Source organism: Bidens hawaiensis, unplaced genomic scaffold (assembly GCF_021521415.1).
Source record: "Bidens hawaiensis isolate Kalapana, Puna unplaced genomic scaffold, B.hawaiensis_p1.1 tig00006061_1, whole genome shotgun sequence".
NCBI classification, from domain to species: Eukaryota; Viridiplantae; Streptophyta; class Magnoliopsida; order Asterales; family Asteraceae; genus Bidens; species Bidens hawaiensis.
This window is the reverse complement of record NW_027491400.1, coordinates 793,654-813,088: the sequence shown is the minus strand read 5'-3', so window position 1 is coordinate 813,088 and position 19,435 is coordinate 793,654. Positions and strand designations below refer to the sequence as shown.

At 35.1% G+C, this 19,435-nt stretch overlaps 2 protein-coding genes and 2 pseudogenes across 3 annotated transcripts; 2 read left to right on the top strand and 2 right to left on the bottom strand.

The window, feature by feature from the left end:
* The first annotated feature begins 3,430 nt into the window (after positions 1 to 3,430).
* On the top strand, positions 3,431 to 4,445 carry LOC143631310 (DNA-directed RNA polymerases II and IV subunit 5A-like). The gene is made up of 4 exons (XM_077100109.1): positions 3,431 to 3,643; positions 3,812 to 3,991; positions 4,068 to 4,181; positions 4,264 to 4,445. Exons 1-4 carry the CDS (start codon positions 3,434 to 3,436, stop codon positions 4,387 to 4,389), a joined length of 630 nt encoding a protein of 209 aa, XP_076956224.1. The 5' UTR covers positions 3,431 to 3,433; the 3' UTR covers positions 4,390 to 4,445.
* Positions 4,446 to 5,056: 611 nt separating this feature from the next.
* Positions 5,057 to 6,725, bottom strand: LOC143631309 (mediator of RNA polymerase II transcription subunit 28-like; annotated as a pseudogene). Its single transcript, XR_013153328.1, has 3 exons — positions 6,541 to 6,725; positions 6,256 to 6,368; positions 5,057 to 5,223 (listed from the first exon to the last, which is right to left on the bottom strand). The product of XR_013153328.1 is annotated as a mediator of RNA polymerase II transcription subunit 28-like (transcript).
* A 1,870-nt stretch (positions 6,726 to 8,595) lies between these two features.
* On the top strand, positions 8,596 to 9,285 carry LOC143631363 (secreted RxLR effector protein 161 pseudogene; annotated as a pseudogene).
* A 1,997-nt stretch (positions 9,286 to 11,282) lies between these two features.
* LOC143631308 (large ribosomal subunit protein eL22z-like) lies at positions 11,283 to 12,882 on the bottom strand. Its single transcript, XM_077100108.1, has 2 exons — positions 12,671 to 12,882; positions 11,283 to 11,576 (listed from the first exon to the last, which is right to left on the bottom strand). Exons 1-2 carry the CDS (start codon positions 12,880 to 12,882, stop codon positions 11,432 to 11,434), a joined length of 357 nt encoding a protein of 118 aa, XP_076956223.1. The 3' UTR covers positions 11,283 to 11,431.
* Between the last annotated feature and the right edge of the window lie 6,553 nt (positions 12,883 to 19,435).

Here is a 19,435-nt window from a genome sequence, read left to right as displayed (position 1 = left end):
ACGTCAATGGTACCTAAAGTTTGATGAAGTCATGAAGAAACAAGGTTTTGCAAAGAATCAAGTGGATCAATGCACCTACCTCAAAATGAGTGGGAGTTAGTTTACTGTACTTGTCCTTTACGTAGATGATATTCTATTAGCAAGTAATAGTTTAGACATGTTGCATGAGTCGAAGCGATTACTTTCGCATAACTTCGACATGAAGGATCTCGCAGATGCTTCTTATGTTATTGGCATCGAAATTCACCGAAACAGACACAGAGGAATCTTAGGATTATCTCAAAGGGCCTACATTGACCGTGTCCTTACTCGTTACAACATGCAACATTGTAACCCAACTGCAGCTCCTGCGGTTAAAGGAGACGTTTTCTGGGTATTTCAATGTCCGAAAACAGAGGTTGAAAAGGAGCAAATGAGATTGATACCTTATGCGTCAGTAGTCGGGAGCCTTATATATGCACAAGTTTGTACTCGCCCGGATATTTCTTATATTTCTGGAATGTTAGGGCGTTATCAGACTAATCCTGGCCTTGAACACTGGAAAGCAGCTAAGAAGGTGCTTCGATATCTTCAAAGGACGAAAGACTACAAACTGACTTATAGAAGAAGTGATAATTTAGAAGTGGTAGGTTATTCTGATTCTGACTTTGCTAAATGCAAAGATGACAAGAAGTCCACTTCGGGGTATATCTTTATGTTAGCAGGCGGGCCCATCTCATGGAGGAGTCATAAGCAACAGTTAACGACTACTTCCACTATGATGGCAGAATATATAGTTGTTTATAATGCTACCTGTTGTGGAATGTTGCTTAAAAATCTGATCTCCGGACTCAAATTAGTCAATTCTATTTCTAGACCATTGAAGCTTTATTGTGATAATTCAGCTGCCGTTAATTTCTCGAACAATAACAGTTCGACTGGAGCTGGTTTATATCTTGATACAAAGTATTTGTTCGTGCGTGAACGAGTTGAGGAAAATAAGCTTTGTATTGAGTATATAAGTACACATAATATGCTAGCGGATCCGATGACTAAAGGTCTCCCCCCTAAAGTTTTTGAAGAACATGTTGCTAATATGAGATTTACTGAAGACCTTATTAAATTGCATATTGTACTTATTTACATTTTATTTAATAAAATTTCATCGGTTTTGATTTTGTATGTCTCTTAATATGTTCTGCATGCGTAATGACATATAGACAAATTATTATACAAATCAAATATTTGAAGGGCTTACTTATATAATTTTGATCATAACTACTTAGGTTTTAAACAAGGACTGCAGTATGTTTAATGGGGGTCTTGAGCTGATGTTCAATTCAATGACTGTATTTCTCTGCTCCAGTTTAAGTTTAAAGCTAAAATGAGTGTTAAAATCTGCAGACTAATCTAATGCTCATAATAAATGATTATTTGGCCAAGTGGGAGAATGTAAGAATAAATATATGGATATGTATATTTATGTATGGCCTACATGATCATTTATATTATAATAGATCAAAGTTAATTAAATTATACCTTATAATTATGTTAGCTAGGTAATTGTTAATGGACCAAATTACCCTTTCTTGCTAACCAAGGGTTTCCCCTTGGATGTATATAAATATGGAGAGACTAATTAACATCATATAACTTAACCCTAAACCCTCACATCAGATTTCGTGAGCCTCACTCCCTCTATATTATTCGGTTTCTCAAGAACCCTAATCCCCATCACTAATATACATCCTAAAGGAGAACTCGACCAAGCTGACTGTCATGTCGTCTGGATCGTACTCATCAGCCGTGGCCACTCTCTCTGCTGTGACAGGTATGTTTTAATTGTAGGTTTATCATAACATCCATGTTTTCTATTATATACATGAAGAACTGATCAACAGCCGGCCCCACCGAACAACATTATGTTTATTCGAAAACTTCCCCATCAAACTTCATTTGATGCTGCAAATGTCGTTTGGGCAGCACTACGTTTTCAGTTTTGTTACTAACGCGAGAAAGAATGCAAAATCAATTGATAAAAGAAGAGTTAAAGAGATCTTATTGTGTTTTTCACCTTAATTATGGATTCCGCACATATTATCTTACACGTTTATACGCGTCAATCCTGTTGGTCTCAAAAATGTTCTTTCAAGTATGGTGTAAAATTTTTAAGTATTCATAGTTTTTTGAAATCAACAATAAACTCACACATCAATGGAGAATGTGTGGGTGGTGTACTCAGTAGCTTCTTTTGTTTCTTCTCACTTTCCGCCGTAACAAACTACAATATTATCAATTTCCTTCTCCATTGATGTGTGAGTTCAAAACAACAAGAACATGACATTTATATAAACCCAACAACTTCAAAACAACATTGTAACGACTAGTTTAGACTATAAAGTAAGGAGACGAGTAGATTGTTATGTTAAACTAGCCAAGACGAGTTAGTTACTAATTAACTACTCGTATTGGAATGTTAACAAGGTAAACTAGACACGACGAGTTAACTACAAATAAATTACTCGTATGGGTAATGTAAATCAGGTAAACTTATCAGAACGAGTTAATTACTAATAAAATACTCGTATCGGGAATGTAAACAAGGTAAACTAGTCACGACGAGTTAACTACATATGAACTACTCGTGTGCGTAATGTTTACAAGGTAAACTTATCGAGACGAGTTAATTACCACTAAAATACTCGTATAGTGTATGTAAAGTAGTCGTTGACCAATATCTACTCTTAACGACTAGTTGTTCAAACAAACTAACCATTCCGGTTAGTGTTTTGTAAAACAAACCAGTTAGATGCATTTGGTACTCAAACTCATCGTCGTGGTTAGTTTGATAAACTACTCGCTACTCTTAAGGTTTTAGAATCTGCTCGTCACGACTAAATGATATCTTATTTACTCGTGGGCGTTGATTACGAGGCTTTAAACTTATTTAATCTTCACGAGTTGATGATTAGTGAAACTGGTCGTTACGGTTAGTTTATGACACGTGACAAGTTTAATTGGTTATACAAACTACTCGTGGTTAATCATAAACTATTCGTCACGACTAGTTTATAATACCTATTTTGGGAATTTGTTGGAAATGACACCTAAAACCTGAAAAAACGTAATTATAAACGCCTATTGTGAGAATTTTCCCGAATATAAAACTAAAATAAGTTAAACAATCATAACGACTAGTTTTTAATTCAAAAAATATAAGTTAAATAGGAGGTTAGGGGTTCAAACCCCACAGTATACAAATATTTGTAGGTAAAATCAAAATAGGAGGGTAATAAAAATGCAAAAAGCAAGAAACATTTATATAAAACATTGTCAACCAATATTTATTTATCCAATTTGACCAAAATTAAACTCCCCAAGACAAGACACAAAACCCTAATTGACCAGCTGCAGTGAGTTGAGTTATCATCAGGTTTCTACTTGCAAGAAGAAGATGTCGAGTTCTTCGTTGTCGGAGGAAGAAATAAAGAGGCTGTTACGAATACGTCGAACGGTGATGGAGATGCTGAAAGACAGAAACTATCTGGTCGGAGAGTTCGAGCTGGAGATGGACACAAGGCAGTTTGTTCAAAAGTATGGTGAACATATGAAGCGTGAAGATCTAGTTATCTGCAAGTCCATGAAGAACGATACGTCTGAACAGGTAATTAATTGCTTCTGTTAGGGTTTAGTAACTTAGCCCCCTTTATATAATTATTATAATCTGGTTGTGTTTGATTATGAATCATTGAAAAACCCCAAATTTGTCTGTGTATATAATACATTATTACATATATATAAAAGGTGTGTTTGACTAGTAAGTTACAAGCAGATCTATGTCTTCTTCCCTGATGAAGCAAAAGTTGGAGTGAAGACAATAAAGAATTATATAAACCGTATGAAGTCTGAAAATGTCACGCGTGGGATCTTGGTCGTGCAGCAAAATCTCACTCCTTTTGCAAGAACTTGCATTAGTGAGATATCAACTAAATTTCACTTGGAAGTTTTTCAGGTACCTTTTAATTCTCTAACTAACTAACTAACTTGTACTACTAGTATTATTATAATTTAACACAATTGGTGTGCAGGAAGCAGAGCTGTTGGTGAATGTTAAAAACCATGTTCTTGTTCCCGAACATCAGGTTCTTACAAACGAAGAGAAGAAAACCTTACTCGAGAGATACACAGTTAAAGAAACACAGGTAGCAGCTCTCTTTATATATATTTTTGGACTTGATTTCTTTAACAAGTGTAGTGATTGTGTTTATAATGTTTTGTTTTCAGCTACCTCGAATTCAAGTGAGTGACCCAGTTGCTAGATATTACGGGCTAAAACGTGGACAGGTCGTGAAAATTATTCGGCCCAGTGAGACTGCTGGTCGTTATGTCACTTACCGATATGTTGTTTGATTCCTGATTGATAATATATGAAAGTGGACTTGATTGAATTGACCTTTACTGTGTTGAACATTTGCTAAATGTGATTTGTAACACACATTTTACTTGTTTTAATGTGTTTTGTATTGATGATGGAGTGAAAGGTTATGTTATTTGTGTATTATTATTTTTGGTTGTGATGGATGCATGGTTATGTTAGATATCAAAGTTTGATATATGATGCTAGAATCACAACTATTTTTGGTACAAGGCCATACATACATACTCCTTTTTCATTATTTACCTACATTACAACACCGTTACTGTTTTACCAACACAACTTACCTTCAATCTCCAACTAACATATGTCATTTACCAGATGATTGGTATTATTCTTATAATTTTCAAATAGATTGCTATTATAACTTATAAATAATAAAAAATTTGAATTGTGATATTGTTTCGCATCTAACTTTTTATTTGTCACAAAGAAACACAGCCTAAATAAACTTTCACAAATTGAAAGACAAAACTAGATCAACACTTTAAATAGAAACTAATTAATTGCTTAGAGCATCCGCAACAGCGACTGTGCAGGGACTGTAAAAGGTACAACCAAACAAACATTTGAAAACTCTTCATGAAAAACGGTGTTTGCAAGTGAAAACTAAACTACAGAAACTATAAACTGAACAATAGAAAATGTTGTTTGATCATACATTTAAAGTTTTAAACTCTCTCCAGCTCATCATTATGTTTCCGTAATTGGTCTTTTAACTCTTTTCTCCACCCCTGGATCAATCTTTCCTGTTTCTTGATGAGATCCGTCTTCGTCTTCAGTTCTTCTTCCATCATCATCGCAATGTCCTGCAAACATTCATTTTCAGAATTACACACTCTCAAAAACACCTTATTTAGCACAGATAAGCCAAAAGCCATAAGTTTGTCGTCTTTGAATAATCAAATTGCTTGTTGCATTTTGATACTCAACGGTTTCATTTGGTAATGTACACCTCATCAGGAAAATGCCACATAAGCAAAACAGCGGCAAGCAGGTAATCAAAATCGACAAAGTACACCAGCAAATTGAAGAACAAGAACATAAAGATGAATGCAGGTTACTTTGATCAAACAAGGTCGACTTTTTTTAATTAATAGAAACTAAAAACTTACATGCTGTCAAAACCACGACCCATCAGACCCAATCTAATCCTAATTATACTCAACTTCCTAACAATAAGATAACCCAAACTAATCTATGATCATCTTGACCCGTTAGATAAATATAAACAAATAAATAAACCCAAATAAAACCCTTTTACTAACATCTCCTAACAAGATGACTAAATAAACAAACATTAACGGTTTAACCAATATAAAAAGAGTAAACTGACCCTAGACTCATAGCCCAATTCAGTTTCTGTGCCCCAATGCCAGTGTTTGCCCAGATTCAAGAAAAACACAAACACACCTGATTTTATGATCAAACCACGATAATGATTCTTTTTCTATTATGAATAAACTTGCACGGAAATTACATGGATCCTGTCCATCTTTTTATATCAAACAACTTCCTAAACATACTATGACTCAGATTACAAAACTAATTAAACTTAAACTTGTTTGTCATACTAAAATAAACTGTCATTAAAAAAAAACTAAAATAAATTAAGCATATCTTTCAAACTTCTAACGGGTTTAGCCCTTCAACATTCGCATATGGACTAATTATGATTATCTTCCAATAGTCTGACTCGTTTCACGTATGAACAAACCAAAATTATTCCAACAAAAACTACCAGCTTAAGAGGTCACCGAGTATAACTACCAAAACGGACTAACCATTTAAAGTCCACTTTATTAAAACTAAAAACAAAAAATCATCCGAATGTTAATTACCTTTTGCAAGATTTCTTCTTTGGTTGGGTGATCCTCACGCTGCAAACTGATAAAGTAAAGTTGGAGTTTTTTAGCAGCCTCCATGAAATCTCTAGCATGCCTCTCCACATCAACTGACAAAGACAAATGTTCATATAATTAATTAAGTATAACACATCAATATATCCATGAGCATATCGCAGCTTACAGCTATTCTCAATAACGCGTAATTATACTTTTTTTAAATGACTATTTGGCAACTAATTTAATCATCTGATAACAAGTTATAATAGCAAAGTAGCTCACTTTGATGGGACGGGTGGGGAGATCGATCGATAGCTTGAAGCTCTCTTGCGGGAAGACACGGGAGTAAAGCAGCCTCCAAGGCCATAACATAACCAATCATATCATCCTTAGGTGGCGGTTGAGGCGAATGCATCTGAGCATCGTGTGGATCACCCAATTGTCTCTCAGCCATATTCGGTTATTGACTAAACACACCATACAATATGTAAGAGAACAATATTGCATAATATAACAATTAATTAGTAGTACTAGATCCCCTTTGGACATGTCAATTCATTTTCTATTCTATTCTATCAAAATCAAACCCTAAAAAAGTAAGTAATAATAAAACGGAACCCTAAACAAATATTCAAGCATAAAAATCGCAAATTGGGCGTCTGAATAATATTGTTTTGACGAAGAAACCAAACCTGGGTGTGGGTGTAGAAGAAAGAAGACGAGTTACTGCACAATAATAATAACTAGATGTTTTCACGGCGCGTTGCGCCTTTGTTGCTACACCGTTTAGTTTCTTTCTTGATCTAGGCGCTAGGTAAATATGATGTTAGGCATATTGCTTTGCGTGTTTACATGGTTGGTAGCTCAAGGTATAACCGATTGCGTTTGGCTTCTATTTACAGAAATTTATTTAGTTAGGAGGTCTAGTACACCCATCGTTTACAAAATAACCGGGAAATACTCCCCGCGCTTCGTGGCGGGCATCGCTTGTTTTTACAAAAAAATTGTATACAGGTGTTAATCTAAATTGAATCTTTTAGCTAAACATAACATAAGCACTAAAACAACAAAAGTAGAAAGACAAATGTGGTGATGCAGTCCAGTCCTTTTTGGATAAAAAGGCCTGCAACTTGAACCAAAAGCAATAATAAGGTGGCAAACAGTTAACTTAAAGTAAGAAATTCAATTAGGAAAACACACATTGTAATACAAAAACATAAAATTTATAAAGATTTAGGTATAGAAACTTCCTAAGAAAACAATTTTATATTGATTGAAATAAGAGGCAACTACTTTTAAAAGAAAACAAATTATATATTGATTCGAATAAGATGGAACTACTTTTAAATAGGCAAAATACCACATACGAAAATTACATGTTTTGAGTCCAAAAGCTCTAACCCAACAGCCCGAAAATGTAGTAGCAATAGCAGGTGGCTAAGAATGGTCACATGTTCATTTCCTATAGACAACACAATGAACGATCCACTGGGCCAATCCTATAAATATTGATGGTGTCATTGATGTATGTACAATTTTGAATGTCATGTATGGTTATATTTTGGTAAAAGCGATCGCTAATCGTTTAATCCGTAACAGGTCAAATGGATAGAATCAGTTAAATGGGTCGAATTCATGATGTGTAAGTGTTACGCAAAAACAAATTAGAATGTTATTGTAATGATCCGGATTTTGTAAAGTATTCGAAAAGTAAGTATCATAGGCCACACTGGTCCAATCTGCAAGTAAATAACGTGTTATGGTTAACCCAACCCGTGATCTGCAAGTAAAATTACCGATTTTTACGTAAACTAAATTGGCCCGAACCCTTTTGTCCTCTTTACCGAACCCGACTAAGCTGCAACTATTAGTAACACATCTTAATGCGAACCCATTTAAACTGTTTACCCAGCCCACTGTACCTGAAACTTTTATTGGTAAAGTAGAAAGTACGTGAGGTTACACATAAATAAATTCACATTTCAGATTGAAAACATAATTGCCGGATTCATAGAAACTGTTGTAGAATCAACAAATTCAGGTCAAAATCAAATTACCCGGACTCGCGATGCTTGTGAAAGCGTCAGATCGATTAAGGGTTCTTTACTTTAGCTAAAGTAGGATGATTTAGGCCAACACCTACTGTAGCCTGAAATTCATTGGTGTTCAAAACCAAAGATTGATGACATAAGGAAGACGCAAAGAAACAATACACAAACGAATTTACGAAAATGCCATGGTATTGTAGCACTTACTTACTTTTCCTTTATAATTAAAAAACGTAAAAGAAATAAACGGGTCTTTCAATGTCCGAAAACAGAGGTTGAAAAGGAGCAAATGAGATTGATACCTTATGCGTCAGTAGTCGGGAGCCTTATATATGCACAAGTTTGTACTCGCCCGGATATTTCTTATATTTCTGGAATGTTAGGCCGTTATCAGACTAATCCTGGCCTTGAACACTGGAAAGCAGCTAAGAAGGTGCTTCGATATCTTCAAATGACGAAAGACTACAAACTGACTTATAGAAGAAGTGATAATTTAGAAGTGGTAGGTTATTCTGATTCTGACTTTGCTAAATGCAAAGATGACAAGAAGTCCACTTCGGGGTATATCTTTATGTTAGCAGGCGGGCCCATCTCATGGAGGAGTCATAAGCAACAGTTAACGACTACTTCCACTATGATGGCAGAATATATAGTTGTTTATAATGCTACCTGTTGTGGAATGTTGCTTAAAAATCTGATCTCCGGACTCAAATTAGTCAATTCTATTTCTAGACCATTGAAGCTTTATTGTGATAATTCAGCTGCCGTTAATTTCTCGAACAATAACAGTTCGACTGGTGCTGGTTTATATCTTGATACAAAGTATTTGTTCGTGCGTGAACGAGTTGAGGAAAATAAGCTTTGTATTGAGTATATTAGTACACATAATATGCTAGCGGATCCGATGACTAAAGGTCTCTCACCTAAAGTTTTTGAAGAACATGTTGCTAATATGAGATTTACTAAAGACCTTATTTAATTGCATATTGTACTTATTTACATTTTATTTAATAACATTTCATCGGTTTTGATTTTGTATGTCTCTTAATATGTTTTGCATGCGTAATGACATATAGACAAATTATTATACAAATCAAATATTTGAAGGGCTTACTTATATAATTTTGATCATAACTACTTAGGTTTTAAACAAGGACTGCAGTATGTTTAATGGGGGTCTTGAGCTGATATTCAATTCAATGACTGTATTTCTCTGCTCCAGTTTAAGTTTAAAGCTAAAATGAGTGTTAAAATCTGCAGACTAATCTAATGCTCATAATAAATGATTATTTGGCCAAGTGGGAGAATGTAAGAATAAATATATGGATATGTATATTTATGTATGGCCTACATGATCATTTATATTATAATATATCAAAGTTAATTAAATTATACCTTATAATTATGTTAGCTAGGTAATTGTTAATGGACCAAATTACCCTTTCTTGCTAACCAAGGGTTTCCCTTGGATGTATATAAATATGGAGAGACTAATTAACATCATATAACTTAACCCTAAACCCTCACATCAGATTTCGTGAGCCTCACTCCCTCTATATTATTCGGTTTCTCAAGAACCCTAATCCCCATCACTAATATACATCCTAAAGGAGAACTCGACCAAGCTGACTGTCATGTCGTCTGGATCGTACTCATCAGCCGTGGCCACTCTCTCTGCTGTGACAGGTATGTTTTAATTGTAGGTTTATCATAACATCCATGTTTTCTATTATATACATGAAGAACTGATCAACAGCCGGCCCCACCGAACAACATTATGTTTATTCGAAAACTTCCCCATCAAACTTCATTTGATGCTGCAAATGTCGTTTGGGCAACACTACGTTTTCAGTTTTGTTACTAACGCGAGACAGAATGCAAAATCAGTTGATAAAAGAAGAGTTAAAGAGATCTTATTGTGTTTTTCACCTTAATTATGGATTCCGCACATATTATCTTACACGTTTATACGCGTCAATCCTGTTGGTCTCAAAAATGTTCTTTCAAGTATGGTGTAAAATTTTTAAGTATTCATAGTTTTTTGAAATCAACAATAAACTCACACATCAATGGAGAATGTGTGGGTGGTGTACTCAGTAGCTTCTTTTGTTTCTTCTCACTTGCCGCCGTAACAAACTACAATATTATCAATTTTCTTCTCCATTGATGTGTGAGTTCAAAACAACAAGAACATGACATTTATATAAACCCAACAACTTCAAAACAACATTGTAACGACTAGTTTAGACTATAAAGTAAGGAGACGAGTAGATTGTTATGTTAAACTAGCCAAGACGAGTTAGTTACTAATTAACTACTCGTATTGGAATGTTAACAAGGTAAACTAGACACGACGAGTTAACTACAAATAAATTACTCGTATGGGTAATGTAAATCACGAAACATAAAAGAATATTGGTGGAACTTATGATCCAAGCTAGAGTTACCACTAATGTAAGACCATATTGTTACAGTTAGTACTTATGAACTGGAAAGATGATTTTCACGTTCACTTTCACTAATAATGTGGTTTTATGGTATTGGTTGGTCATTGTGAAAATTCATTATATTAACTTTTTAATGCATATCATTAAATTTTAAACAAATTGAAAGAAAATTATAAAATTCTAAACTACCATCTATTGCTAATGCAACTTTACTTTCTTGTGTAACCTTGAACTTATTGAACTCAAATGTTTTAAAATCAAGAGATTTTACCATTCTCGTTCTTGTTTAGTTGTTTCTAAGACATATAAGATCAATACCATGCCGGTGGCCGTTTTTGTCATTGACTTGCTCAAATGTCACAACTTTTACTCAAATATCAAGTCTTTTACAGCCAGAGATTATAACTCGCATCAATTACTTAACTTACGAAAACTCATATTTCTAACAAGATTCACAAAGATTTATACTGGTAAATAAATTTACCAAAGAATAATACTTTATGATCAAGAAATTCAAAGCAGCACAAAATTAGTGAAAAGATGCAATTGCCATGGAAGTGAACTCAAAATTCTACCACAATACACTTCATATAAAAAGAAATCTGATAACATACTTTAAAAGCCAATCCAGGTAAAAACAAACAAACAAACAAACATAAAACAATGTTGACTTTCCACTCAGTCTTCCTCTTCACCCTCGTTCTCAGCAATGTTGAAGTAACGTAGCTCGTATACATTGCGTTCTTTGTTGGAAGCAATCACCCGAAGCCAATCCCTCACGTTGTGTTTCTTCAAGTACTTCTTTGTTAAATACTTCAGATACCTGAAAAAAAACACAACAAATCATCACCTAAAACGTTTCAAGTGTGTTTTTACAAATTAAATTATGAAACATTAATGATCAACAGAGTTAAATACACGAAGCCTGCACCTTTTAATTCAAATTCTAGTTTTATGCACTTTGGTCAGTGGTGGCTCAATTTCTATCATATACACGATTAACATATCACTCAACTTCCCATTAAAAAGGTAACATAAAATTGATAGAACACAAGTTAAAAAGCACAATTTTCAAACCATTGAGTACCAGTTGTTACTTCCTAATTCATATAAACACCATTTTTTTCTATATTTAGAGGTGCACCCAAGCCGTTCGCAAGCTGCTCAAAATTAAATTGAAGACGCTGCTCAAAATAAGATTGTAAAAAAAAGGTTCAAAACAAGCCGAGCCTTATCAAGACCAACCTTGACCCTTGTATGGGAAAGCCGTATATGCACGTTGTGCCTTAACGAGCTTTGAATACTAGCTCTTTTAGACTTCTTTGTATTAAATTCACACTAAACAATCAAGCTCGAGCAAGTTTAACTCATTTAAGGTAGTGCGCACAAGTTTTACTCGAGCTTAGACTAGCTTAAAATTTCTCTAAATAGAATAAAAATAATTAAAAATGTGAACAAATTAATTAACGAAACAATACATGAACCAAGTTCAAACTTTAAAAAAGTCAAAATGCGCTACTCAAGCTTACATAAGTCAAAACAAACCAAGCTCTAGCCTCATCAACTCAACGCTAAGTCTAACAAGCAACAACTTTGATGCAATATACCACAAACCGAACTAAAAACTTGCTAGTGAGTAGTGACATAGTGTAATTTACCACAACTAAATCTATAGGTCCAAGAATGTTACATCACTATGTATTAGCATAACTTATATTAGTCATAAAATGTATATGATAATTCAACTATTGTATAGGTTATACAATATATGACTAATATAAGTGTTATGCTAATATCAAAATAAACACCTAACAGACAGACATACATTCATGAACTAAATAAAGCTACAAATGCATAAAATCAGCAATAGAATTTGATTTAATGGAATAATAAAATAAATATCATAATAATAATTACCTTTTGGAGAAGTTGCTGTCTGCGGTGACGGAGATCTTATTCTTCTCACGGGAAATGGTGACGGAGTCGCCGAGATTACCGGCTTTGCCTCCGACTTTGATTCTCTCCTGAAGAAACTTCTCGAGAGAAGCAATCTCCATGATCTTGTCCTCAACTGGCTTCCCGCAGTCGATCACGAACGTCGATTGCTGCTTCTTCTTTCCACCACTCATCTTGCTCCTGAAACACAACACTAGCATAATAATAATAATAATAATCTTATTATTATAATAGTTCTGTTCTTACGTGCTGGATTTTGACGACGGCGAGCTGCTACTGGAGAATGCGATGAAGAAGGTAGTCGAGTTAGGGTTTTAAATTAGGTTGTTATTATTATTATTATTATTATTATTCAGCGGGTGGGTTGGATCGAGCCCTGTTTCTGGAGTTGCTGGGCTGATGTTATGGACTAATGTTCATACAAAGCGGCCTCATATTTTGGACTGCCTTATAGTTCGAGTTAGACTGTTAGACCCGTAGAGGTGCACAAATCGGGTATTAGAAAAACCCGGGTTCCGGTATGATCGGGTATTGGAAAATAGGGTATTAACAATACCCGGTTCGGGTTCGGGGTCGGGTCCGGGTATTGCCTCTAGAAACCATACCATATGCATCAGGTTCGGGTCGAGTATTTTAAAACCGGGTATTTGAATACCCTATTTCCGGGTATTGAAAAAAAACCATATTTACAGGTCTTTTAGGGTTTTTTTCCGGGTTTTTTTCGAGTATAGATTAGAATTTTCTAGGGGTTGCACTTTTTAGGGGTATTTTTTCGGGTATTTTCCAGTTATATTTCGGGTAATTTTGGGTATAGATCCAGTATTTAAAAACCCCGGTTTCGGGTATTAAAAAAACCCGGTTTCGGTTCGGGTTTTCATGTATTACCGGGTACAAATCGGGTCTGGTTCGGATATGGGTTTTGGTACTAAAATTCATACCTTATCTATACCCTACGGGGTAGAGTCGGGTACGAGTATTAAAATCCAATCTTAGTGACTTAAACCACCATATCAATTCAAATATCCATACATCCAGTCCAAACATTCATAAATAATCTCCCAAAATCCAAAAAAAACAAAGTCTTAAACTTTTAAAAAATAACAATTAAGATAATTAATTGTCTTTGTTACTCAATAAGACCATTTGTAGTCATAACTCTCCACATCCAGGCATTATGCGTCACGTGACGCCCAGTCAGAGTTATGGTTTTTTACAAAAACAGGCTGTAGTCATAACTCTCCATCCCCAGGCATTATGCGTTACGTGGCGCCCAGTCACTTTTTACACTTTTTGTTTTTTGTTTTTAATTTTTAATAAGAATAATCAAATAACAATAATATTTTATTAAATAAATATTACATGAAAATAAAATAAAAAACTATTCGTCGTTGTTGACGTCGTCGTCGTCTTCGCCCTCTTCGTCTTCGCCATCGTCGTCGTTGTCTTCATCATCGTCTTCATTGTTGCCCTCGTTTTGATCATCGTTTTCACCAGGCAGAGACCGATACATCCAAAGATGTTGGACCAAATCCTCCTTTAGTGCGTTATGTATCTCTCTTGACCGCACGGAATCCGAGTTTTCCAGTCGTTGCTCCATACTTGCTGGAGTCCGTGGTGGATCCGGGTCTGGTATGAAAGTTTGACATATTGCTCTTCCCTCGTCCTCGATGATCATGTTATGCATTATGATACACGCATACATAGCACATCTCATTCTTTCTAAAGACCACAGACGACAAGGATTTTTAACATAATGCCATCGTTGTTGAAGAACACCAAAACACCTCTCGATATCCTTTCTCGCAGACTCTTGCACTTTCTTAAAATATTGTCTTTTTTCATCCATCGGGTCTCTGAATGTTTTAACGATTATCGCGAACTCTGGATATATTCCATCACCCCAGATAGTACCCATGATGGTAGAAGTTATCGTTAGCCCAAAACGAAGCGACGGGAACGGTCCCAGATTGTAACTCTCCATCACATGAGACTGCTCTAAGACGGTTATGTCATTGTTGGAACCGGGAACACCAAAGAATGCCGACCAAATCCAAAGGTCGTATGAAGCGATCGCTTGAAGGCTGACCGTTGGTCCCTTTTGGTCACCTCGTGTTAATTGATCTCGCCATGCAGTTGGACAATTAGCCCATTCCCAATGCATGCAATCTACACTCCCTATCATGCCGGGGAAACCATGCACCCTTGTATGTGCCTCGTAAAGACGCTGTAGATCGTTAAAGTTGGGCTCTCTCAGATAATGTGGTCCATATAGTTTCAATATTCCTATATTTTATAAAATTTTTATAAAATAAATGATCACAGTAAACAAGTGATAAAACTATTTAAAAAAAAAACAAAACGTACCGTAACAAAAATACTCCAAGGTGTCCCGAGTTGTTTTTTCGGCCATCTTTAAATACTCGTCGTTGATGTCGGTCGTGTTTCCGTAGGCGAGCACGCGTACGGCTGATGTACCCTTCTGAATAGCCGTGAATCCTAGCGTCCCTCGAGCGTCAGGTTTTTGTTGAAAGTAATCAAACTCACGCTCCAAATCATTGGTGATGCGCATAAATAAATTTTTAGACATCCGAAAACGACGCTTAAAGGTCTTCGGGTTCTTGTGTCACTTCGAGTCGCAGAAGTAATCTGTCATCAACCGGTTGTGATATATGTTATTTTTGAAACGGGGGGTGTAGAGCTAATCGCACTCGTAACGGAAGTCATATACTTTGTCGCGAGCATAATCGCACTCGTAACCGCCTGTTCCTCCTCCACGTCCTCGTCTTGTTGGTCGGGCCCGAAAACTGTTTATATATAGATGGAGGATCCATATATAGTGAATTTTGTGTAAGGAATTATAGAGTTGAAAGAGAATTTTTATAAATTTGATGAGTTTTGATTGGGAATTAGTTGGTTTAATATATAAAGAAATAATTTTTTTTTTAATTCTCCAACGGTAACATGCAACGGTCATTTTTTTATATTCGTGCACTTTTCTCGCGTTTTAGATACAACGCTATAAAAAAACTCAAAACGCGGGGTGAGGGGGTGTACCCCCCGCGTTATCCTCCAAAATGCTCCCCAAAACGCACCACTAGGGTGGTCTAAATAGTGAGTATAACTATTTATTTAATTTGAAACATTTTTCTAACTTAGGAGTTAATATTTAAATTTAAATTATTTATTAGATGAATAATTCATTTCTAGAAATTGTATATTTAACATCCTATATGGATAAACTAATTAAATAACTGTGGAAAAGATGTGTTACTTTAATAAAATTATTATTATTATTACATGGGGGATACGCATTCACATCCAAAGCTAATACCATTCACATCATCCAAAGCTAAAACCTTTGGAAGATATTCACGTAGTATGTGTTATTAGTGGCACCAAGATTTTCAAATATATTTTCTAAGAAGAACAGAAACCTTATAATTATACTTATAATATTAAATGTTTGAGTTTATCTCCCTAAAAGTGTTGGTTTTTTGAGATTTATAAATTAAAATAGTACTATCTTTTTTAAAGGGATAACACATGATAAAAAAGCACAATTCGTATAGTAAGTGATTATTGGTCCAATATTGGAATATAGCACGCATAATTAGGTTTATAGGGTTCCTTATGAATGCAATGTATATTATCTTTTCGAAAGAGACAACACATTGTAGAAAAACAAAGTTCACATGGGATAATTGTGAGAGATAAACAACACAATCCTTGTAGTAAGCGATGATTGGTCTAAGATGACACGTAGAAAAACAAAGTTCACATGGGGACAATTACGAGAGATAGAAAACACAATCCTTGTAGCAAGCCATGATTGGTTCAAAATGACAAATTAAAAAAACAAAGTTCACATGAAAACTATTGCGAGAGATAGAAAACACAATCTTTATAGTAAGTCATAAGTTTAAGATGATATATGAAAAACAAAGTTCATACAGGGATATGCATATTGGTAGTTTAATAGCAAGTATTTTGTTGGTTGAATTGTTAATTCATACATGTTATCCAAAATACCATTTGTTAATTTTACAACGGCTTTACCAGGATAAAATTCGTGTATCACACAGGTGGTTAAAAAATAAAACAAAAAAGTTAAATTTAATAATATATATAATAACATATCTTATGGATTCGAAAGATATAAATAATTTTCTAAAGACAGAATTACAAATTTTGTCATTTAAAAAAAACAAATTACGATTCGTGTCCCTTTTTTAGTTTCCTTGCAGGCGATGTACTTTAAACATTTTTTTTCTACACGTTATGTCCTTTACGCTAACTGGGTTAGAAAAACTTAGTTAAGTATGACATGTGCCAGACACGTGATGGGCATATTTTAATTTTAATATATTCTTAAATTTAAAAAAAAGAAAAGAAAATATATATAATACATTCCCCTTCTTTCTCTCTAAGCCACCACCATCACCATAAATTCCGGATTCCATTCAACCCACCACCACAAACAAGCACAAAATTAACAGAAAATAAATCTTAAAACAGCAGTAAAAACTCAAAACAATCAAATACCCGTTTCATAAAATAAAAAACCCAGAAACGATTAGTCAAAACAATTGTTCTTCTACAAACAAACAAGCACAAAATTAATCTCAAAACAGCAACAAAACTCAAAACCAATTGATACCCGGTTCATAAAATCCAACAACTCCATCTTCGCCGCCGGCTTCTTACCGTCACCAAATTCCGGCAACCACTTCATCTTCTCCGTCTACTACTTCAACCTCACCATACCCACCAAACCCACAACTACTATCTTGTCGGTCAACGCTGACTCACCAGTCAACGCATCATCATCCCTTTTAATAACCAACTTCGGCGAACTCCAACTCGCCGGAATCCCACTTACCGTATTGAGAGTGGATAAGTGGATTACATATAGATTGTGTGGTTCCGCATCTATTCTTGTATATCAAGAACATAACAGTGAGACATCATAGATCTGGCTTTTCAACTCCTCCTCGGAAATCTTGCCCAGCTGGACCGGCGGCGGTAGAGGCTGCACATCCTCCTCGAAGGAGCGTGGGGGACGGTGGTCGGAGGATCTGCCGAACTAGACGGAGACGATGTTGTAGACCGCGATGCCGGCGGCGATGACGGTGAAGAAGGTGTTGGGTGAGAGTCCGATGTAGGTGGTAGAAACTGTAAATTGAAAGCTCAAGATCTCCGGCTCGCCGATAGTGGTTGCCGTAGGTTGGATGGGGGCAGGTGTGGGGGTGGCTGGTGGTGGTGAGTTGGTGGTGGTGGTGGGTGATTAAGAAAGAAAGAGAAACAGGGAGAGAGAGAGAGCAGAGTATGATATGAGAGAGAGAAAGAGTTTTATATGTTTTCATTATGTACAGACAAAAAGACAAAAATGCTCTCACATGCGCCTCACGTGAGGGTATTTAACTGGGTTTTTCTAACCCAGTTAGCGTAAAGGATATAACGTGTAGAAAAAAATGTTTAAAGTACACCGCCTGCAAAGAAGCTAAAAAATGGACACGAACCGTAATTTGTAATACATAGATTAGTAAGAATAATTTGTATTTGTATTTAAAAAAATTGAACTAGAAAGTTGTGAATCTATACCAATTAATAAAAAGAGAAAGCCAACATCAATTCATCATAGTTGAGTTGGTAAGGCACAAACATTTTAAAAGCAATGTAGTGAGTTCTCCCTTATCCAAAAATATTATACCTAAAACACGATAATGATATTTGATGTGAGATATTCTTTATATCATCCAATATTTGTTATGGACTGAATATAACAACACGATATGTGCCTAAGATCTCACAACAATAACTTAATCTAGAGTCATGTGTGTGTTTAAAGAATTATATTATGTTACGAGGCAGTCTTATCATATGAACAAAGAAAATGGAGAAGAAATAATATGAACAGAAAAATGGTGAAGAAAGAATATTTGGTTGACATCACATACAAAATTTTGACTTAACACCTCTACCTAAATTTTATATAGCACTATGAAGAAAAAATAAAGGTGTAGGGAACTAGAACGCGTATTAATCTTGAAACACCTCTTCCTCGTTAAATGTCCATACAATATGAATGAAAAGGAGAATACGTTAAGCATTGATGTTTCATCTTTCTTCTGTTCAATCTTGCTGGAAGAAAGATGAAACAGATGCTTTTTGTGTTTAAATACAAAATTAGGCATCTTAATTATAGTTTAAAAAAGAGCCTCTTTTGTATTTTGTTGGAAATGAGGTAAACACACCTAAAACATGATAATTATGATAGAGCACATGGCACAATGGTAACATAACATCTGAGTTTATACTCCACACACCAATAAATATGCATAAAAGTTGGCTTCATGTGAGACTACTTGCCCACGTCCACACCCATGCTCAATTAATATAACATCAAGGATTCAAGCTTGCAAGTTTGCATAGGCTTAAGGATGTTGTCACATTATTCATCTTTCAAATAATAAATTACCTATGTGAATTCAAGCTTATGCATACTTGTAAATGGCATTGGCATGCCAAGCTACGTACTTGCACACACACATTCATTCCACAACTTTGCCAAATCGGTCAAATTTGGTCACAGTCACCATTTAAAAAAAACCCTAGTTTCAACAATTAAATCTTGAATTACCATCCGAACAAAATTCTATTCTAGGTCAAAGTTAATTAAAATATAAAAATAACTCACATATATAAATTCGTGATCATGTTATGTAA